We start from the raw sequence: 24,256 nt of genomic DNA, 5'->3' as shown, positions 1-24,256 counted from the left end.
GCTGACACCCCTGACTCACCCCACTGCCATCCTCTGCACACACAGGCATCCCTGCAGCCCTGGCCCATCACCAGGGCCAGTCCCTTGTGGTTTGAGGGGCAACTGACCTTCCCCCTCCCTGCAGAAACATATATTGGAATAATTCACCAGGAATTCCTTGCCACAGAAACATTTTATGAAAAATACTTTCCTTAGGATTTTTCCTCCTGACAAGCTGAGAGGCCACAGGAACAAAATGTAAACAATGACTATCTGCTGCAGTGGAATGCAACAGGTGGATCTGTGATTGGTCTCATGGGGTTGTTTCTAATTAATGGCCAATCACAGCCCAGCTGGCCCAGACTTTGTGAGAGTCACAAGCTTTTGTTATCATTCCATTCCACTTCTATTCTTTGCAAGTCTTCTGATTAAATCCTTTCTTCTATTCTTTTAGTATAGTTTTAACATAATATATATATCATAAAATAATAAACAAGCCTTCTGAAACATGGAGTCAGATCCTCGCCTTTTCGCTTTTCCTGGGACTCTTGTGAACACCACCCCATTTCTTCATCTACATAAAGAGTTTAAATATTATAAAGTGTAATCTCATTACCTGCTGCTGAAGTAGATTCATTTGTTTCATATTAATAGCACATAGCAGCTCAAGGAAAAAAAAAATCAGAACAGGATTCACAGCCTAAAGCACAGAGAATGGGGTGGAGACACCTGGCAGGGATGTCTAAGTTTCTCTTCTATAAAGCTAATATTCATATTATACAGAACTAGTAAATCTTAATGTTCTTTGAAGTTGGATTTTAAAAGGCTCAACTCAATTGTAAAATACCAGTATATAGTGGATTTTTTCACCCCCAATGAATGGGAGAGAATGATGCATCTGACTACATCTTATCAGAAGGCTAATTAATTACTTTATTATACTATATTATTCTATACTATATTACATCTAAACTGAATCTGCCAAGCACTCAACTGCACAGCATCCATTGACTGTCAGCCAACAGTCTCGACATAGACACACACATACTTGGCCCTGATAAACCAAGGAAACAAAACAACACCACTTTGGGTAAACAATCTCCATATTGCATTCTACTTTTGCACAAACAGGGGCACAGCAAATGAGATAAGCAGTGCTTTTCCTTTCCCTGAGGTTCAGAGAATGTGAATCTCAGAAATATTCTTGGGAAGATTGCCTTGCTTTTCTCTGTGAGGAGAAATGTGGCTCCACCAACATACAGCATTTTGATTCTCTCTTCTGTTCAAGTTATAACAAACCATTTTAGATGTTTCCAAGTGTGTGGACACTTAAAATGCTCTCCCTACAGTACACTTTTCATCATCAATTCATAAAAGTATCTGCAATTTATCTGTAATATCTGCTAGGTATTCTTTAACAAAAACACTTCTAGAAACACAAACTCTATCACTTTCAACAATATAATCTGCTACCTGAAAAAGAAAAACAAAAGACACTGAGTGCAAATCCATAAACATGAATTAAATATGGGTGAACACTTGGAAATAGACATAGAAAACTCTTCAATTCAAGCACTGATCTTAAAAGATAACAGATGCTTATAAAAGATTAAAAAGTCATTATGATCTAGTAAAAAGAGTCAGTCTGTGCCACTGAAGAACAAGAACATTAAGAGCAAGTTACTTAATAGGCTGTGCTTTTCAATTTGCCCAATAAAAGGATGAGGGATACAACAGTTAATCCCCTCATTTCACTGTCCAATCTTCCTCACCACTCCCCCAAAAATACATGCAGAAGATAGAAAAAAAATTGCTCTGAAGGAAGCAGCTTTTGGTGGCACAGTTAAGCGGTATTAAGGCTCCTTGCAGACAAGCTTCTGATTATTACAAGGGATTTACTGCACCAAGCCCTGGAGCAAAGACGCAAAAATGAGAGGAAAGCACAAAAACAAAGGCATGAACAACAGGGCATCAGTGAGCTCAAATACAAAAAGAAAATAATTTGCCAAGAAATGGAATGTGGCTGAGTAAATCACTTCTGCCCCCCAGTTCACTTAAAGTGAGCTAGCACAGAAGAGGCTTCCTCCACCAACTGCCAAGTGGGTGGATAATCTATTACAACTAGAGAAACAACAATGCTGTGCTTTACATACTTTGTTCTGGGCAGGGCTAAGACCAAAAGCAACCAAAACTACCCAAGAGCAGTTCCTATGAAAGCTTTAGCCCAAAAGAGAAGTCCTAGTAATCAGGTAGCCCTGACTTAATTTCTGAGCTCACTAACAAGTTGGACTTTTCACCAGAATCCTAACACAGCACACAATTCAGAACAGTTGTCATCTCTACATTTTCAGATGTTTGTGCCATCACTGAGCCTCACTCAACCCCTCTCTCCCATTTTGTAGTTGTCAGCAAGGTTCAGATGCTGGAGGAAGGCGTTGCCGAGCGGATCGAGGCGCTGCTGAGGTCAGAGAGCCCTCCTGTGCAGTTCAAACTCCTGGGGACACTACGCACACTAGCAGATGGCCAAGGTAGGCACTGCCAGTGCTCACTGACATCAGCCCTGAGCTCCCTCCTCCCTGCCCTGCCCAACAGGCTGTGCTAGACTGCAGCCTGAGTGTCCTGCTAACCCAGTTCACTCCATCTGGAGAGCTTCCAGCAGAGATTATTGCCAGAGGCTGCACGCTTTCCCAGTCAGCCTCAGAGTGGTTGAGAAATAAACCACATGGAACAAATCTGCAGCAGTCAGTGAGAACAGGCAAAGGCCTAAAAAGAAGATATTTTTCACCAGAGATAGAGCAGCAAGGCATGAGTCTGATGAAAAAAAACCAGGTTTTAATGTCAAATCACAGGACAGCAAATCAATGAAGAACTAGAGAACACAAAAGGAATAAAGGGAGCTGGGGTGAAATAAGGCAGAAGAAATTAATTTCTACCAGTCTTTCTATACATGTTGCCAGCTTTATCTTGCTCATGTGGCTCAAATGTTGAATTTATTTTCATGTTAATGTATTAGATTATCTACTTGTACTTCACTCAGTTTAACACAGAGGGGGATATGCAAAAGCAACAATAATCTTCTGTGCACATCATTGTGCATATTTCTCAAAATGCAATGTTGGAATTACATTAAGATATACTTCAATATCTTAATTAATCCTTAGGCTTACTTAGCTCTTACCAGACAGTGACACAAAACAAGTGTGCAGTTTGGTATGGTCTTTCCCATTGCCAGAGCAGCTGCTCTAGAGCACTAATCAGTACTGATTCCTTGATATGCAGGAATAACATAAGTTAAAACTGGAATAGTTAGAATAGACCATTTTGTGATGGGAAGTGATAACTGACATAGGACAACTACAGACATACTTCATTAGTTACATGGAAGAGGATAAAACCTCACTCTGCTACATTCCATGCTGCACTCCATTGCACTACTGCAGACACCACTTAATACGAGAATTATTTGCATCATTTATCAAATTAACATGAATGATAGAAAATTTCAATTTAGTCCTTCTATTAATTTGCACCATTTCCAGTCCAGTGAAAAGCTGCTCTCACTTACATTTCACTGTGGTAGGAAATGAACATTGCAAGACATAGAAACCTAGCATCTTCTTGTTCTGAGGCTTTGAAGAAGTCATTGTAAGGTCATTTCTCCAAAGTTATATCTCAATTGTGAGAAGGCATTTAACATTTAAAATTGAAACATTACAGTAACATAGATCTAAATTATCAAACACTAAATTATCTTTTAAAATTTTATTTACCAGCCCTAATACAAAGTCAGAATTTGGCACAAGGTACAACTTCTGAATCTGAAACAAATTAATTATCAAAATGCAAAGTAGAATAAAATATGTAGGAGATTCAATGTTTATCCATTCCCACCTATGAACATACAATTCTCCCACTTTTAATTACCTTCTATTCTGTTTACCCAGGAGCTAACATTGCCTTTAATTAACTCAGCCTGAAATTCTTATGAACACATATCTACTAAGAAGTCCACACTAAATTAGTTAATTGCCTTATCTAGGATAAATTCATTACTCTGACTATCAGCAGGCATGCTGAGGCTTACAGACTAGAAGAGTCAGGTTTCTTCCTAACCACAGAAAACTGCAGGCAGATCTGTCAGCTTCATTACTCTAAAGAGATGTTAACTCCTGCTTCTTCCACCATTCAGCTTCAGAGGAGCAGAATAATTTGTGCACTTCAGTAGCCAAAGGACTTTCAGCACAACTGAAAGTTCAACCTTATAAAATGACAAATTTGAATAAATTGTAAGTTAAAAGGTCTTCCTGTTAAGAGTAACTAACTGGAGTTTATCTCAAAGAGCTCTACTGCCTGTCAAACTGAGTAAAGAACCTGCCTCTGCCACAAATCTCCTAAACTGGTTCCATCCTCCGGCCTCTTACTTCACCTTCCTGCACTAAGCTGGATTACTGTGATCTCTGCAGACAAACAAGGAACATCTGACTAGAAACAAGAGTCTTGTGTTACAGGAGACAACATGCAGGTGGCTCTGCAATGCCCAGTCACTCTTGTCTCAAAACCAAGTATGCCAGCTAGGCTACCAGCTCCCAGATTCCTTGTGGCATTTTGAAATATGGATTGTTCCTTAGTGTACTAGACAAATTAAAAAGCAAGTGTGTGTACTTCCCCATCTCCCTCCCCCTAAACAGAGCATGGGCTGACTTACAGCTTCTGGAAAATATCTAGAGCCATCATGGGTTTACTGACACTGACCTTCTGGTGCATGCTCCATCTGATTCTTCCAGCCTGTCTCAAAAGAAATGCAGTGCATAGAGAAAGGGACAGGTAAAGGAACAGGAGCAGGGTGATGCCTCTATCAAACCTATCCCTTCTGTTACAGATGTTCAGATAATTAGAGTTCCACTTCCTAGGACAAGTTATCTAGTGAGGTTTTCTCAAATGTCAACCACAGACAGTAGTATTTCTAGCAAGTCTTGAGATAGGGTTCCTGAAACGCAGGGGAATGCAAATTAAAAGGCTCCTCCACAGTAAGGGGAATTTCTGATAATGCCTTATACATGGTTCAACACACATTCTTAAGACTCAGGTCATCCAATTACTGACATGCTGCCATTCTGTACTAAGCCTTGGCTTCCCACACTACCAACAGTAATGAATTATCACCGAAACAGCAAGAACAGGCTCCTCAGAGCCCACACTTACATTTGTGCAGGGCTCAAAGTGCAAGTGCCAAAAGCCAAGTGGGAAAGGAATGGGCCTCCTGAAGTATCAAAACAGAGTATTTGTTTTCAAAGACAGAAAGCTGCTTATTCTAAGTCCTACTTCAGCAGCCCCTTTAAAATGATAGGTGTATTGACACAGCTTATTTTGTCCTTCCCCTGCATGATTCCTTTGGAAAATATTTCCAAGATCTTTTAAAAGCAGCTCAGTGCTTCAATTAGAGTTCCTGACGGCTGCTGAGCACAGGTCCACCGCCCCAGTTACTCTACACTGGCATTCCTGTGGCAGACAGACTGAGGGCTCTGACTTTGAATGCCTCTTGGTGATGCTCTTCTCCCCAGCGGATGCAGCTGAACTCCTGGGGCAGGACCCGCTGCTGCTCGACCGGCTGGTGCAGTGGTGCAGCAGCAGCGACCACAGCGGCATCTGCGGGGAGGCCAACCGGCTGCTGGCATCCATCCTGCACCACAACAGATCCCAGGTACCAGAACCCTGCTCTGACACATTTCTACCTCACCCTTCTCAAGTGTTCTTAAAGCTTGTAGACAGCTAAGGATTAAACAGCACACACAGCTCTATAATGAAAAGGTTCACGTGAAGGTTCACAGTGAGAACCTCTCCGTTCTGCCTCAATACCAGTAAGGGGGAGACCTGTGCACTCCATAAGCACAGACACCTCACAGAATGAGCACCATGGTCACTGACTGTCACTTGTCAACACTGACCCTGCTCAGTAAGGCTTGACAAATGGTAATGAGCAGGTAAAGTTGTCTATGGCCATAAATACATGGCAATATTTCAAATTAAAATGGTAAAAGTAACCCAGAGCTGTCCTAAATGTCAGTCCTCAGGAAAATCCAAAGAGCCCATTTATCCATGATGGATGAATCTGGCATGATCTTTACATGCTGGCATTTTCAAACAGGCTTCTTTTTTGTAAATTGTGCTATTACACACAAGCATCCCAGCCATGCTTTACTATGAGGTAGTGACTAAAAAAGTAGATACTCTCTGCACAGGCTTTGATAAAGCAAAACTAATCCTTGGTAGTTTGATGGCTTGAAATGGAAGAGTGGAATAAGGACAAATTGAAACGAGACAGAATATATATTTATCTTACACATATGCATCTATAGTTAATTCTAAGTATTGATATTCCAGGTATATTAGACCAGCCCTAAGCAGACATGTATGATCAGTGCCAAAAGCAATGTTATCCCTAGTCTTTGAATATTGTCAGTTTGCACTGCAGCAAATAATTTCCCTCTATTCAGAAGCTGAAGGGTGGAATCTCATTTCCCTCTTCATTCTACTCCATTCCTATATTAGATTTCCATCTGTTTTACCTTTGCTTTCACAGGAAGTGGTCAAAGCCATCCAGGCAGCACAAGGAGTGAAGCATCTGGTTTCCATGACAACAAGTGAACAAGATGCCATGCAGAATGAGGCTCTGAATGCCTTGGCAATAGCATCTGCCATTGATTTAGGTATTTTTCCCCTAAAATCTGTGCAAGATCCTTAATTATTAAGAAATACTATCATGCTGTTAATTCTAGGTAACATGTACGAAAAAGCACATTTCTTGTCTAGATTTAGCTCTTCAGCATGAAATAAAGGTTGTCACCATTCAGATCATAAAATCAATAGGCTTTGGGAATGGCCTGAAGGATTTTTTACATTTAGGATAGAGCCAAATTATCATGCTGTGTGGACAGGCACTATTTGAGTAGCAAAACATGATGCTAGAAACCTATAAAAAAAGGGGAAAGTGAAGGTGATAGAGATAAAAAAAGATGATAAAAGCCAAATGAAGGACAAATAATATACTCAAATGGACAATAAAGACTAAGTAGCAGAAATAATCTTCAAACAGACATGAGGAAAGAACAAAGCAGATGCATAAGTAAAAAGGCATTGTAGAAGCTGCAAATAAAACAAGGGAAAAAATGGTAAAGATTCAAACTACTTTTCCCGAGCAAATTTTCAGAGTTAGGTACAAATGTTTTCAGGCTTTTCCTGTATAACTTGAAAGTAGGTCTGAATTTATTACAATAAAGAGACACCACAGAAACCTATGTACCTCAAAAGGTAAACTGAAAAGAAAAATAAACTTAAAACTTGCAATTTTCTTTACCAACACAAGACTGAAGAGCCCATTTTAGTGCTTGTCTACCATTAAAACTCTCAAACTCATTTAGGCAACCTTTCTAGCACTGAACATTGCAGGTTTTAATTTACTGCAAGGTTAATTATATACAGTCAATAGTGGACTGTTCCTGTCTTCAAGAATAAGGCCAGTAAAGAAATTCTGTACAGAAAAGAGCACAGAAATTCTTCAGTGCAGAAGAGAGATGCTCAAGACATTCCTGTATAGCCAGTTTGAAATGAAGCCAGTGCAGAACTTTCTTTAAAAAAAGAAACATATTCACTTCATAGTTTCTTTTCAGATAACAGCTCAGGGTTACCATTTCTTTGTTTATTTTTCAGATACTCTTGAAGAATCTTTTAAAGAATCACAGCTAGTTCAGAGCTTACACAAACTTCTACGAGATGACAACACAAGTCCTGAGGTGAAATACAATTCAATGGGCCTTTTGTGCAGACTTCTTAATTCAGGTAACCTCATTTTACGTTGTCTGTGACAGAAGGATTACTATTTGTGAAGAAGACAAGTGGGTTTTGTTACCAAAATATGCTGCCTGCAATGCTCTAGTGAATGAGAAAAGGATATTAGAGGTTCATTCTGTATTGATCACCAAAAATCAGTAGTCAAGTGTGAAAAGCTTGAACGTGTGAAAAGATTAAACCATTAGTTGAATAAAATAAAGAGAGGAAGGCTTCATTCCTCTCCGTGGCATAACCAGGTCTCAAAATAGCAAACTAGTCCTGGAGTAAAAGCATCTTTGTCCAACTTCATCATGCACAAATACCAGGCACTCCCAGAGCATTTGTGTCCAAAGAAAGAGTCTGTACCACGCTCATAGGCAGGCAGACATTTGCTCTGCCTGTGCTGTGAGCAAACCAGAAGCTGAGATAAAGCAGCCATTTTGGCAATGCTGCCTTCACACAGAGACTTTGAGTAAAGCATCTGAAGGGAACCATTTCAGTTTCACTCCATGGTCATGGAAAACTTCAAATGCTTCCAGCCGGATGGGACTATCCCAGATGTGTAGCGCTAAATGAAAACAAATCACCTTGAAACTAGGAGTCCAAAAATCTTGTGGCAGTTTCTCACATCTTAACACAAAAATTACATAAACTGAAAATAAGAATTGTACTTGGGCAAGGATGGATCACAAGGTGCGCTGCCTTTTAAATCCTGTATTGATAGACAAGCTGGATTTTGCAGTATTCTCTATTTTATCCCTGTAACCATACAGACATTGGAATAAGGATAAAGAACTTGCAGCTTTCAGTGCTACTATGAAGTATTGACATAACAGATACAATCTCTAAGACTTTTTCCTAGAGATGTATATACTTAGCATTTTACAGACTAACTGTAAGGCTAAGAGCTGAGTCTAACTAACATGGAATGGTAGCAAAAAGCAGACAAAAAAGTGCCAGAAATTGTCCTGTATTAGAATTTCAAAATCTCCTTTTATATTCTGTCAATTAGTTCTTAGAAGTCAAGTAAGAGGAAAAAACCTTAATCTGGCCAATACTTCTAGTGGCTGAAAGGGTATCTAGTGAAACAGATGTTTTAATTGAAGCAGCTTATTACAAACAGCAAGTACTCCGAACTTTTATCTTACAATTGTTGGGAGCCGCTATGCCATGGCAGGTAACTAAAAGTCATCACTTCATCTCCCATTCAGGTGATCTGAGACAAGAAATAGAAGAGGACAAGATCAAAGACACCCTCGAGCAGCTCTGCAGTCACAGCAATGCAGATGTGGTCAAGGGAGCCATCACAACATTAGAGGTGTTGAGAGGAGAGACACCCCACTAATGTCCCTTCTCCCACAAGGCAAGGCAGCTCTGCTGCTGAGGCACACACCACCAGCTTTGCAACCCTTGCATTTGTCATGCTGCTGCAGAACCAGCACTGCTGAAGCCCAGGTGCAGCTCCTGCTTTGAAATCCTCCTCATTAGCACATCTCTTTGGCCTGATACTTGCACCACTGCTGCTCCTCACTGAGCCACTAACACACAGCAGCAGGAAAAAGTCCTGTCAAGCAAATGGGGTTAAGAAACATCACAGGACAAACATCAGGCAATTGCCACTTGTTATACATTTTCAAGTGGCTAGGTCTTGTGAGATTAGGATACACACTTGTAATTTTTCTTCTATCAATGGGACTATAAAATAATGATAATAAAAGCCTTAAGCTTTTATCATGCAACCTGAAACATGAGTTAGATTAAAGCTGTAGCTTAAACAATGCAAAGGGATAACTGGCACCAATGCAACATCTGAATGAAACACATTGTGAATGACACTGTGAGCCCAACTGTTAGGTGAACATGTCAAAACCAAAACTGTCTTTAAGTTACCTCTCCCTTCAATCTCCAATTTTAAAGCCCATCTCTGAAACTGTACCTGCTGCTGTCACAAGTTACATTCCTAAATATTTGAGGCTATAGTCTTGTCCTGACTTCAGAGTTGCACCTACTGGAATGAGACTCTGCAGAAGCAAAGTTTACAAGAAACCACAGTCAGTGAACACACTTGGACAAGCCAGTCAGAAATTACAAGTGGGCAGGGGTGAGGACGTAGAGGCAGCCAGCATTCCACTACCACCCATAAGAGAACCTGGGTTTAACTTTAGATAATGGAAAAAAAGAAATGTAGTAAAACAAATGTCTCTGAACATTTCTGTGGAATCCTTTTGTGTTTAAAAAGGTCACTAGATGAGACGGTAACAGATTTATTCCACAACTTGTTCTTATGGGAAATTTTTTAAGCAGTTGAAGGTACATTGCAGAGTCATGCTGTCCAGACCTAAAAGATCAAATTCAAAACAATGAAGTGGTAGAGACTGAAAAGCTTAGGAGCAATTACTTTTCTTTTTAGCCAGCAGAAAAGCTATTGGAAAAAAAGAAACAAGCACTGATCTTCAGAAACCTATTATAAAGCAGACTCTATTTAGAAGTCAACAAGGCTTCATGTTCTCAGTTTGAGAACAACTGGCTTGTGTCTGCAAACAAACATGACAACTTTGTTCCTGCAAAAGCTTTTCCACTTGCAAAACCCAGTAGCACTACTTAGCCCATGACACTCATCACCAAATATCACTCTCAGGAGTGGCCTTGAGAAAGGGAATTTCATAAAACCACCCAAGAGAAGTGACACTTGTTGAGTAACACATAGGCAAGTTTTGATCACATAATAGGAGAAAAGAAAAACAGCACTGTTAACTTTTATTGATGTCCAGAGATTGAATAGTTACTCTACACCATTCTGCAGCTCTTCACTTGTTCATGGCTTTCCATGAAAAATGCAGAGAAAAACATCAGTCTCATCTATTATTCAACAACTTGAACTGAAAAGAAAAAAATATAAATAATTAGTTTCAGCAAAATACAAAAATAAGCACCCCTGGACTTCCACCATTTCTGGGTTATCCACAAACTGCAGTCTCAGCAGCCAGTCTAAACCTTCAAGAGTGAAATATTAGTGACTGCAAGCAACAAATCTCAGGAATCAAACTCCAGGAGTAGAAAATATTGAATTTTATTTAATCAAATTTAAGGCTTGAGAAAAAATATATTGAAAGTCACTCAAAAAAGCTATCTCAGAAGAGGAGACAAGAGCTCCCCTCCTGGTGGCTGAACAATGTTCAGGCTGCATGACAATGCACAGGCAGTAAGGGGAAGAAAGAGGGAAGGATGGGATGGGGATACAAAACCCAAGGCAATTCTACACCTAAATCAATGGCCACATCGAGCTCCATGGACTGGGAGCACAAGTCTGTCCACATGGCACTGCATGAGCTCACCAAAGCTAAAGATCTCTTGGGAAGAAACATTCAGGCTTTCACAAGGCAACCCAAGGTCCTTTGGTCACTGCACTTTTTTCAGTGCTTATATTCATCCTCCTCTTCATGTACAGGGAAACTGTGTCCAAATGAAGTTATAACACCAGAGGCAGCTGCACTGTAAAACACACTGACACATACATACATTGGTTAACAGAAATAAGTTGTGCTCATTTCTGAGAAATAAAAGATATCACATTGAAGTTTGCTTCTCTCAGTCCAGTTCTTCAAGTCTGACCTCTTTTGACATCTTCATGAAAAACCTTGGTTCCACTGTAGTGTTGGTGAACTTGTTCCAAATGCACCCGCTGAAATCTCAACATCAACAATGTATCAGACCTCTCCTTGAGATCACTGAATTCATTTTCCTTTGAGGCTTCAGAGGCAGGCTCACAGCCAGCTGTTTTTGCTGACAAGACTTTTTTTAGACCATAACCTAAATTTTTAGCCATGAAGTCACTGCACGTCCACAGAGAAGGTGCTAAATAAAACTAAGCAGAAAGTGTTCCCATTACAAGTCTGAAATTACACCAGCCACCTATGGGTGTACTTCAGCACACAGAGGGGCAAAACAACCTAGAGCCCCAGGATTTAAAAAATTACACTGAATAAGCACAGAGAAGTTGATCCACAGTGGCAAAAAAGACAACTCACTGCATGAATTTAAAGGTCCTCAAATAAGTTGAACTTCTCTCAAATTCAGTTCCAAATAACTGAAACACTGATACAAAGGCTGGTGTTAATATGGCCAAAGCCATTAAGAATGAACTGTGGAAATACAATACTTGAGTTAAATTCTGGTTTGCATACAAACAGTGCTTCAAAAAAACCCAAGTATTAATTAGTCTTCAGGTAACTTGGCAAGATTTGCAGACCCTGGAATTGTAATCTGTAATGCTGGTTCTTGTCAGCAGCTAGTTTCAGTGCATGAGCTCCACAGCCATCTTTGACTCCAGTATGATTTTCACCAAATCGCTGGAATTCCTTCCTAGCATTAGGAGCTGGCTGTGTCAGAAACTGGCAAAGGGAAATGTACTCCCTAGCTGCTGTTTTCAATGACTAAAAACTTCCAGAGAGGAATCTGCCGCCTCCAGTTTTACATACACATCAGATTATCACACATAACCTTAACCAAGTAAATTGGCTGATGAGGTGTTACAAAGTTTCAAGCACCAGAATTTAAAGCACAGTTTGCTGGCCACTGCTCTGCTGCTTACCAAGTTGTAAATTGTAGTACAATCACACAGTTTTGGCTGCTCCTCGTGGATCAGATTCAACAAACAGGTAACACAGACCTCAAATTTATGGCTTTACAGAAGAAATGCCTCTTGCTCTCCCCTCAGTGATCTACTGCTATTGTTTCCTTGTTGTATACCAAATTTCAAAAGTCACAGTGTACTTCCAGCCATTTTACTTTCAGGTCTTCAGATGAGTTAATAGCAGACTATTCTCTGCTATTGTAAGGAAATCAGCCATGCTTAGATAAGCTTCCTTTTCCTGTTGTGTCTCAATCACTGGCCAGAAAAAGAACTATGAAAGCTGAAGTACACATGAGCACTGTCTGAAGTGCTTCAAGATTACAAGCTAGAAGGATGTCTGGACAATCTACCAGACACAAAGATTCTTACTGTTGATCAACTTTTGCCAGTGAAATGTTTGTTAATACATGCATAATAAAAAAAAGAAGACAATATATTTAAAAGCTTGGCTTCCAAAGAAAGCCATATACTTTAGAAAGACAAGTATTAAATCCTTCAGGCACACTACATATAGTAAAATATCATTATAAAAATAGATACTTTTCTAAAATTTACACTGTGTTAGGCACTGTAAGTGAACCTGCTCCCTGAAAACCCTGGTGTCACTGGAAGCAGTAAATGATGTTAGTTATATGGCCCACAGTAAGACTGACAGCTACTTCCAAACACACTTTGGCCACAGACTTTCACCTTACAGCTAAGGATACAACACCAAAGTCTTACAGAAGAGACTGTAACTCCTACTGACCAACAGATCCATCCACAACCCCCACAAAGGGAGGACTGGAAGAGGAGTTTACTTTTCTCTTGATTAAAATGAAAACCCTGACATAAGAAGGACTAGTTCAGCTTCATGTAGAAAATGACTGAAGAAATTATTCTGCTTCACTGCATTTTGATTCACACTTGAACCATGAACCAGGCAGAACTGATGGCTCAATAGCTTTATACAAGACTTTAGAATTCAACAACTTTATAATATTTTGCTAAATCTGTACTTCCCTATTTAAAAACATATTCCAGTAAGGATTAACACTGAATTTGTGAGTCTTTCATCAGTCCTGGTAGTGGCAGTTAAGACTTGTGAAGATCAACATAGCAGTTGTGACAGAAACTAGAGGAATAACAAAAGCCATCAACAGCTAGCACAGCATGCTTGCTACCTACTGAAACAAGCTGCATTCTGAAGTGTATGCAGGCAGCACTTTTTAAAGCTATTACTGATCATTGAAAGGATAAGCATTTTTAAAGAGGTTTTTCTTCTATAAATAAAGAATATTTACATTTTTCTCAGACAGGAAACAGCATCAGGGCTTTACACCCTCTTGCCTGAAATGGAGATTTGTAAGACTTAATGCTACAGATAGTCATATCTTTCTCATCCGGGGAGCTGGCTTGTATTTTTCAGAATAGCATGGGATTTGCACAACCTAAAAATCAACTAAAGATCTAGACATTTTGTGATTGTTTTTCCCAATTTCCAATTATGGTTGCTGGATATGTTGCCAAAAACGGCTGGATAAGTCTACTGGAGAGATTAACATGATTGCAAGGTTCTGAAGAAATCAGCATGTGACGTTTGACAAGATTACATTTTAAGACAGAAGACAGTAGTGGAGACAGAACAATCTCCTTAGCAATCCTTCAAGGAGAGGGTTTACAGCAGTTTCTCGGCTCTCTGCTACAGTCTTTAAAATCTGCTCTGCCAATGTCTTGGGAAATTCCATTTCTTCCTCAGAGATCAACGCTGGTGCGCTGAGTTGTCTTGCCAGAAAAAAGGTAGACAGCAGGTGTTTGGTGATTGTTTTTTGTAACAGCTTCTAACAAAAACCATGAGCAAGGAAAAAAAATCCACATAAGGCTTTTAATAACAGGAGTATTTCATGGTCTGTGCATTTCTTCTGCCTTGGTGTCCAATCAATCATCTTAACATACGCTGTCTTGCAACGTGGGTCTGCTTTCATATTCAGAAGGCATTACTTGCCTTTACAGCTTCAATATCAGAAATCAATGTCCTGGCTAGGAAAATCCCAAAAATCTAAAAAGATAAAAAATACACCATTTTGTGAGATAAAACACTTGTAATGCACCTCTGCAAGATGTTTGTTGGCAGGTTCAGATATTTCATAGCCAAGATCATCCATCAAAGCATAGCTATTACTAAAAGGTAATAAAGGTAACAGAATCCTGCAGGTAATAAAACTCAAGAGAAAGATGCTTTTATGTAAAACTTCAGCAGCCTTCAAAATAATAAGCTTTCAGATGCCTTAGAGCCAGAACAAATCCACTTAACCCAGTCTGAGTGTCATAAAACACCCATGCTTACCTACTGCTAAAGCTACAGAGCAGACATTTGCATTTGTTCCACAACTTTGAATAACAACCTAGTCAGTTTTTAGATCAATTTTTTTAAATACAGACAGAATGTACAATTACCTGTACTAAAATGAAACTCTTGTCACAGAGAAAAGAGTACTCCCAGATTACTCAGAGACATTTTAAATTTGAAATTTTAACATTCATGTCAGTTCTCAGGGAAATCTACCTTTGCAAACTGAGGATAAACTTGTAACTCAGCAAATTTCCTAAGACATTCTTAGCAATAATATAAAACAAGAGTGAAGTTTTGGAAAGCTAAAAGATTTCATTTAAATGTAGTCAGGTTATGTCTAATTCTCAGTCCCACAATGAATAGCTTAATGCACAAGAAAGACCCAACTGGAAAATACAAATAACTGAAAGTGGTTTCACAGAGCCTTGCGACATGAATAGAGAACAGCATTGTCAAGTTATTGTCAATCAACACACTGCCAAAAGATCAAACTGTGTCTTGACCATCTTCCTAGCAAGAGGTGCTGCTCTTAGCACAGCACTTCTCAATCCCATGGAAACCTTATCACCAGGTGGTGATAAAAACATATCAAACCCTAAGCTACAGAGGGCAGTATTACCAGGGCTGGAGGAAGACCTTTTGCTAGCACTCAAGTATTGTCAATTACCTGGAAAATCCTTTCTGTAGCAGAATTTAAAGTTTATTGCTTCCCATTGAAGTGAAGGAATTTCATAGCCTAGAAATTAATGCAGGGCAAACAACTGCCACAACGAAAGCAGCATCCACCTTGAAAGCAGCAATGTAAGATGCTTTACTGAGAACTTCTGCTCCCTCTCTGATGTATGAAGCACTGATGAGGAAATAGAAGTCTCCATCTTCCATCTGGTCCTGCTAACACCACATTTGCTACCTGTTCACCTATTTCCCTGCTCTTACATTCCCAACCATTTTGAGCAGCATGCTACAACCACTTCAGGTCAGCCACTGCAGGTTACCCACAGGTGGCTGAGGTAACCTCAGCACAAAGGACAAGGCTGTATCTTAGTTCAGGTTTGTGATAGAAGGCTGGAGCTCAGCTCTGCTGGAGCAGACAGCAAATACCCCTTCCTTAATGACACTGAAACACAGGGAAAATTTTATAAAATAATTGTATATTAAGTATGACCATATTAATATTACAATATATATCCCAATCATCACACACTATTATTACTGCACTGTATTTTTATTATAACCTTCTCTGCTTTGTGCAACAGGTGTTTTCACACTAACTCCCCTTTACTATAATAGGTGTTTCTGCCATCCTCTTAACAAATCTAAAAAATCCACATTCAAAATATTTATTTTACCTCTGTCCATAATTACTTTCACCTTCAGCAGGTCTTTATCTGCAAACATGATGATTTTTCAAAGAATCATAACAATAACAACTAACCTGGAGCAATGAGATAGCTATGAAGACACCTGCAACAATGTAGATATTTCGGGGTAACCAAGCTTCAAGCGCATGGATACATCCTTTGACAAAAATCTGATCATCCCATTGACTTTTGCTCTAATGGTAGAAAGGAAGAATAAGAACATTACTTTTCTGCTCAAGTTTACTCTAAGATCAATCACATGATCTAGCTAGGTTAATGTTTTGTCACTTTTGCTATAAAGTTTTAACCACACTTCAAAAATACACATGTGAATCAGGGAATGTCAGACATTGATATTTGCATCTTCCTTGTTAGAAACACAGTAGAATTAGCAGATGATAGATGGTCAAATTAGCAAACAACAGATCAGCAGATTCAGACTGTTACAACTGGTAATTGAAACGCACACTTGAAATCCAAGTCCTATCCCTTTTTGAAACCCTTTCCCCTCACCTGTTCCCAATTTGTTTTCTCTCCCCTTCCACAGTGGAGGGTTACTTTAAACAAACGACAATGTCTACCCTGCTCTACCTGTAGTATGATGCAGCACAGTTATTAGCTCCTAGAATTTTGAGCTGACACATTTATCAGCAATCCCACCAGTTTTGTCTCTGCATGCACAGAACATGACACACATCCCTTACCTTCTTTCTGATATCATAGCCACACTGTGTATTCACAACTTTTTGCTGCAAAGCAAAAAAGATTTCAAATAAACAAATCAATTTACTTGTGTTCACTTCTGTTCACAGCAAGTTTTTATATCTTTTATATCCATAAACAAATAGTCAGAGCCAAACATTCTTAAAAGCATTTTTAGCAGAAACAAGCAAAGCTCAAGTAGAACAGAAGAAAATGAATGACAAAGCAAAGGTGTGTACTATAGATGATATCAGATGATATCCTGCACCAGAAATCTCAGCTGTTTCTATCACTTGGCATTCAACTAGCAATGTTTTAACATGAAAACTGCACTGCCAGCACACAGGTGAGACATGTGCATTTACAAAACTGGTAGTAAGGTTTATTGAAATAATAATAGAATCTCACATTAAACAGACTTAAGCATCCTTCTGCCTCCTTAAATATAGCACCAGCAACAGAGAAATGTGCAGTTGAACAGTACTGCTCCAAACTAAGCTAGAAAATAATTACTGGGGAATCTGAATATGGCCCTGACAAAGGCTCTCCTCAGCTGATTTCCAATAGAATCAGAAGCCTACCTGGTATTAAATATAACTTAGCAATGGCGCTCTCAGCACAAGGATTGCTGGATGGATTTTAAGCTCTAAGTATTCCCAGTAATACTATAGAGCACTACAAGTTAGCCCCTACCTCCACATTTTGGCATCTACTGCAAGGCTTAAAAGTTTGACAAAGTTTAGTAAAACAAGTTAACCAATAAGTAGCTAAACCTTGCCAAAACCAAGGACTGACTCAGAAGCTTTAAACTTCATACATGAGTACTTTACTAATTACTGACAAAGCAGCAAATGGAATTACTCCTGCCTTTCTGGCAAAGGGGTGGTGAAACATTAATTCCATTTGGGGTAAACACACTCTTAGAGGTCTCAGCTCTTTACAAGCCTGAAAAAGGCCAGGGATCCAAGGAAACAACACACTGGGAATAAAAAAAAGTCAGCCACCAGTGCTTCAGATCCAAACCATATCAAAATGGCTCGAATTCCTGGTGACAACACATTTTCAGTTAACAGGTTGCCACATTTGGACTCTAAAAAGAATGCAACAGAAACACAAAAAAATGGTTTGTCTGCACAAAAGTAATTTTTGGTCATTTAGGACACCTCAAAGCCCTTCAACACCTTATTCAGGAAATACTTCCTGTGATAACTTGACAATCTCAGGGCAACAACAAAGCCAGGAAACAACTTACAGCAGGATCAGGTATACAACAGGAAAAAGGAACTCCACACTTCTCACGACTTTTGCTTTCACTCTTGCAGTCAAAGTAGATGTTGAAGTCCCAGTCTTCTGGACCTTGGGCACCACAACAATGGTTCTGCAGCAGATAAACACATTCCAGAAGCTTGTTCAGTGGATAAATTATCTCTGAAATACCTCCAACCAATAAGTGTTTTCTTACAAATCTTCACTATCCCTAAGTCAGTGCAGAATCAATGACAACAGCAAAATGAATAGATGTGAAATCAAAGCTCTGTGAAATCAAGGCAATACATCTGGAATATTGCTCCTGGAAACAGGTGTCAACATGTCAAGAAAAATCATAAAAATTATCACTTTAGATGTAATTGTCATACAATCAGTTCCATTGCAAAAGTTTTTGAAGAGAAAGCTTTTTCTTAGGGAGCAAGGGAAAGGGGAGGGGAGCAAGTGCCAAAGGTGAAAGTCAGATGCATCCCTGAGAGAGCTTGCACAGCAGACATCAGAACAAGCCTGGATCTCAGGGTATCTTCCCTCCCTGCTGCTTTCAATATAGAAGGAAGGAAACCAGCAGATCAGTTACACAGTACTATTGGCTACACATTATTATCATTCCATGAAAAAAAAAATGAAAACTTTAAAATCTATATTCTCCTAGAAGGCATCAAAGAAGCGACAGGATATGAACTTACGATTCTCTGTAGTGAATCAATGATGTTCTGGAGGTCAATGTCGTCTCGGTAGGATTTAATGTTATTCTCAAAGAATTCTTTTACCCTGTCCCTCACCCAGTCCTGGAACAGGAAGGCCATAACTGCTACTGCCAGCTCCAACAGGAATATAAACACAATTGTTCCACAGAACTGTAAAAAACAAAAGTACTAAATTAGAAAATATGAATTCATTTTGAATGCATCCCTATACCACCAGAAACAGACACAGAATTGGGTTCAAATTTTGATCCAGTACAGACACTGAGCACAGTGAGTATACAAGGTAAAGAAACCCCAAGAGGCAGAGTTATCCTTTTCTTTTTGTCACCTGAACTTGACAGTAAAAAGACCATCAGACAGTCATTATTCACAGCAACCAAAACAATAATAAATGAGAATTGGTAAAACACAGGGCTAAAGCAGTCTTGATTACCTCTTGGATTGTTTCTAATTTTATAATTTTTTTTTCAACTTTTTGTCTAGCTTAGCTGTTTTCAGCTCTAAAGCAAAGAAGAAGCCTCAGTACAAAAAGAACCATTTAAGAATTTTTACATCACTCTCTGAAGTCCCAAAGTTTTGCCAATAAGTACAAGAAACTTTAAAGTTTTTAAGGGATTTTGTTCCACTATGTTATACTCTCTCAGTGATTCCGAACTGACAAAGCATGTTCTATAACAACACAATGTCAGATTGATATACCTACTATAACATCACTGCAGAGCAGAACAAATTAAAAAAGGCAGGGAAGAACATGTTCCACAAAGAGGAGAATAGATAAGCTGGAACCACCCTGCTTTCAATGCCATTACTCAGAGGTTTATCAAGGCAGCAAGTTTACCATATATTTTGCCACAAACCAAATTCTATCAATTAATTATCTGTGTTTGCTCCCAGTTCTTCATCATTTGCAGCTTTCACACATACAACAATTCCCTCATGTAATGATGTTACTTACAAACTTCAGCAGGCAGATGTTTTCTCTCAGTGCTCCCACACAACCAGCAAATCCCAAAGTAAACATCACTATTCCCACCACCAAGACAAGCACCACTGGGTCCAGACCATGAAGACCAGTCACCTTTGTCAGATCAGACAATACACCCTGCAAGAAAAAGCCAGAACAGAATGTGACCACTGTAAGCATCTCATTCACTCAGCATTCCTTCTGGATGATTTCCACATGATTCCCAATGAACTGGTTGCAAACCCTTGAACTTTCCAACAGTGACACCAACAAAAAAAGTCTTGTTGTGAAATGGCCATTGACATTACCAGTTCTCTTCACCCCTGCAGAGGAAGTATTAAAGTTATAGCTAGCAATACTTTTAGTAAGTCAGTTTCTTGGGCTACATCCTCCTACATCTATTTGCCAAACAAAATTCCACAAGATGGTGCCAAAAGCTCAATTCTATCACAGAATGTTCATTTAGTTTCAAGAGAAAAGAATTAATGTTTTATATCAACTTGAAATGTATCAATCACAAGGGCACTCCAATATCATGGCCTAAAAAATATATGAAGAAAACTTCTCCAATCCTAATGTTTAAGTGGGAGAAAGGGAAAGACATTCTAAGGACAAAGCACCTTATGGATAACATTTGAAAGAGGGAAATCTTTTTTTTTGTTTTCAAGGGAAGCGTATTTTTCCTCACTTTTTAGTTACAACCCTTCTAGTGCCAAAGAGTCTTAGCAGTGCTCCTCCAAACTCTTTCAGAAATATAACAATATAGTCTAAACACTCCCCTTTCACCCCTGATATTCTTACACCAAAAGCAGTTATCTAGTCTCTATATTTGCAATTTGTCTAACATAGAAGCAATATTTTCTTTTTTGTTAACTATCCAGAAACCATTTATCTTCACAATAATCTTTGCTATGAAGCCTGTGTGCTTAGATTGCTAAATGTATGTGAATGCAATGCTAACACAGTGAAAACCTTCCTTTTACTTTCTAGATTAGGTTTTAAAAAGTTATTACACCAGCTACCAGTAAAATTCCATCAAATACATATTGCAGGATTCTCAGGGTATGTGCAAGAATAAGATGGAACATGCAGAACACAGAAGGGACAAACAACAAACTCTTCATGAGAATGATTTGCAGGGACACTCAGGCAGCCCTGCAGCAGTCTGAGTGTTCATCATACAACCATCAACAATACACAGAACATTTTAGTAAGGAAATATTTTCACTTTTGAAACAAAGAAATAACAAAAAATTATCACATGCTCACTATTTTTTTTCTTTATAGAGTATATTCTCAAGTTAACCATGTTTAGTGTAAGATATACCAGAGACACTTGGAATAAGCTGCCCAATTCTTTCAATAAAATGCAAATTACCATCTTTCTACCAGGTATACATTCTAGAATAAAGTGCAAAGGATATACATCCCAAGATAAGACCTTGGAAAAATCTCTATCACTTCTTATTCAACTGCTTACTTAACAAAATAAAATCTACAGCATTAGAAGAAAATGTGTCCTTGGAGGAACTCCATCAGCTGAGGACATTGATTAACAGTACTGCAGTGTTCCACAAGACTCCATCTTCTTTCATAGCATGTTCCATAGCAGATTCTGTCAGAGTTGTTAATTTGGCAACAGCAAGACAGAGTTGTTTATATCAAAACTGGCTGATGGGATGAAAAGGAAAAAAAATAATAAACTGAAGGACTCAGAATTGCCTTGCAACAGCTGGTGACTAACAGCTGAAACAGGCTATTACAAAATGGTCCTAGTTTGTTGATAATGTTTTACCAGTCACACACTTTCATTTTTAAAAACTGTTACACCTAACAGCTACCAAACTTGGTCTTGGAAATTCTAACAAAAACTGTTTTCCTGATAAGGGGGCTCAGTGTTATTCACCTTGTTTCTACCAACACTTTACAATAATTCACTCTTTGTGACTTTTGCAGTATCTGTTGTTTGACAGATACTGACTCTTAAAATTTTATGCAAATTAACTTTTATGTGCCTGCTCAGAATAACCAAAGTCAGTTACAAAATCATAAGGATAGGCCAATTAGATACACCAGTTAGAGAGACTGGATCTTAATCAAACAACAGGAGTCACAGAACATTCTCCCATGTAGTATTTTCAACACTTTGCACAAATTAGCAGTCTCATTTCAATATATTACCAGCCAAAAGAGAAGCACAGGATTTATATCCAGAGAAAAAGACTGCTGAGGAATTAATCTGTACTCCCAATGCACAGAGAGACAGAGAAATTAAATGGACCTAATGCACATCATGTTGTGGTAAGAGACAGGATGTTCAGAACTCTTCCACCACCTGTAGTTTATCTTTGGGTTTACCACTGCAGCTCAGTTTCTGCAAAGTTTTTCTCTTACTTCCCATCTATTGTTCACCAAGATGCTTATCTGTGAAATACAGGCACAAGATTGGCTGAAGAATGGCACTGCTCTGAAAGACTGAAAACAGCACAGAACTGACATAAAAATAACCAACAGATTTCATGAACCATTCAGAAGTTCAAAAGCACAGGAAAGCCTTTGAAGCATTTATTTGCAAGATAGCACAGAGAACAGAAATAACTCAGGAAAAGTTCAAAAAAAAAAGACAGAAAGAGTCTGCCTTTGCCTTTTAGTCACTTCAGTGTACCATAAAGCCAATTTGGCAAATGGAGACATTAGTCTCCAGCCACACAGATCCCATGTGCTTGTATAAAAAACCAGAAGAATGAACATTACAGAACATAAATTCAAGGCAAGTTTAACATCCTCCTTAAAGGGTTGGAAACAAAATTCTTTTGTAACAGCAAAATAGGAGGCAAATGCATTTGTGTGTCAAGATAGGTTTTCATATAGCAATGACAGCACTAATCAAGTTATGAGAATGTGTGTATGCACATGGGGAGCAGAGAGGAGGAGAATAAATACCTCAGAATTAAAAGTCCCGTAAAACTCACTTCCAAAAAGCAGAGGACTCAGAACCCCTCTGCATGTAGACAGCTGCTGTATGGAACCACTTCAATTAAGGAAAAGTGAACATATGATGGTAATTGAAGTCTTACTGGTTTGTGGCACAACTGAACAGGGAGGGCACCTGCCTTCCACTCCTGCCTGAGATGCAGATCAGTGAATCTAGTAATGGTCACTTTCTCCTAGGGCTTGAATTAAACTCATTACTCATTAATGAGTAATTAATAAATAATAATAAACTCATAATAAATAATTAATAAACTGATTAAACTCATACTTTTACAGCCATTTAGTGGGGCAACCATTCATTGCCATACCTGTATCATTCTGTTCTCTTGTTACAGGAGAACTGAGCAGACATGTGTAACTTCCTTCAGCTGAGGAAGTTTCTTAGCTTTTGCTAAAAATAAGAGTTATTCAGCTACATCATGTTCCCCAGTGTTGTTCCTCTGCATGGAAACAATCACTTAAGCACTCCTTGGGGAATAAAGTGGACAAAAGATGGCCAACAGATAGGGAGCATCCTTCTCAAGTATTTCAAAGATACACATTTCGATTTAGTGGTGCTTTTTAACATATAAGGACAGCTCATACCCCTCACAAATATTTGTTTGTAATAAAAGAAGGTGAGTGGAGAAATACAGATTTTAGAAAACATGCTTTTGAAAGAGAACCTGTTCATAAAGGCTAAATTCTGCCCAGCATCCTGCCCTTACAAGTTCATAAAAAAGCTCTGAATATCAAGGGTCGCAGCTTAAATCTTGATCAGGGACAAGAAGCAAATTCCAACTAAACTCAGTTTAGATTATTTGAACATGCTCCTGAGTTCAGATGCTACATTTAACTTCTGCTGCTTCCTGAGGAAGTAGTTTCACAGGAGCAGGAGGAGGCAGCCACTGAAATAAGACCAGTCATCTCTTATCCTTACCTTTTCACTCCATGCCCACAGACCAGCTGCAAGGAAGGCCACTCCAGCTAGCTAAAATTAAAAACAAAAATTAGGTGTAATAATCAACGATATTATCAAAAAACTTAGCTACTAGCACTATTGCTCAAATAAAACAAATACTGCCTCTAATTTGAGACAACTGTAATGGGATCTTACTCCCTATGAGTCCATCTCTTATAAAAATCATTTGAAGGGCATTTATTCCACAACATTTATACATTTTATGAATTACTTTTTTAAAAGTTTTTTAATTTGATTCTTCATGATTACTGGAGAAGCACATTACTCAAGAAGAGACACTTAACAGCCAGCCCCACAGAGCAGCATGCAAATGGGAGTAACCCTTATTCCAAGGATCTGCTATAAAGTGTCTGCCTGCCCACTAATGAAGATGTCAGAATATTTATTGCATTTTGAGGTTGTTCCCTATTTAGTCACTCAATAGTCATCAACATTATGGCTATGAGAGTAGCCATGCCTGCTCCTTGTGACTTCAGTGCCAAGGCTCTCTATATTAGCCTCTCCTCTGATCAGATACAGTTTGTCCTCTG

The 24,256-nt window shown here is 38.8% G+C and overlaps 2 protein-coding genes across 4 annotated transcripts in view; one reads left to right on the top strand and one right to left on the bottom strand.

Moving 5' to 3' along the window:
- Nucleotides 1-9,151, top strand: part of LOC135449455 (rap1 GTPase-GDP dissociation stimulator 1-like) — a 30,198-nt gene extending 21,047 nt beyond the window's left edge. The window contains 5 exon segments of the mRNA XM_064716494.1: nt 2,382-2,507; nt 5,541-5,680; nt 6,560-6,686; nt 7,687-7,815; nt 9,018-9,151. Coding sequence (XP_064572564.1) covers nt 2,382-2,507; nt 5,541-5,680; nt 6,560-6,686; nt 7,687-7,815; nt 9,018-9,151 — 656 coding nt within the window.
- Nucleotides 9,152-10,859: 1,708 nt separating this feature from the next.
- The window catches only part of TSPAN14 (tetraspanin 14), a 33,739-nt gene continuing 20,342 nt past the window's right edge, over nt 10,860-24,256 (bottom strand). For 2 of the 3 annotated variants that reach the window (XM_064716869.1, XM_064716868.1), the window contains exons 3-9: nt 23,685-23,735; nt 19,763-19,909; nt 18,787-18,957; nt 18,087-18,212; nt 16,837-16,881; nt 16,207-16,326; nt 10,860-14,477 (exon numbers count right to left, since the gene is read on the bottom strand). In XM_064716869.1, the coding sequence (XP_064572939.1) occupies nt 14,406-14,477; nt 16,207-16,326; nt 16,837-16,881; nt 18,087-18,212; nt 18,787-18,957; nt 19,763-19,909; nt 23,685-23,735 (732 nt within the window). In that variant the 3' untranslated portion in view covers nt 10,860-14,405. The remainder of the gene's footprint in view (nt 14,478-16,206; nt 16,327-16,836; nt 16,882-18,086; nt 18,213-18,786; nt 18,958-19,762; nt 19,910-23,684; nt 23,736-24,256) is intronic. The other variant, XM_064716870.1, reaches the window with a different exon arrangement.

This window comes from Zonotrichia leucophrys, chromosome 6 (assembly GCF_028769735.1).
Source record: "Zonotrichia leucophrys gambelii isolate GWCS_2022_RI chromosome 6, RI_Zleu_2.0, whole genome shotgun sequence".
Lineage (NCBI taxonomy): Eukaryota > Metazoa > Chordata > Aves > Passeriformes > Passerellidae > Zonotrichia > Zonotrichia leucophrys.
This window is presented reverse-complemented; position numbering and strand designations above follow the sequence as displayed.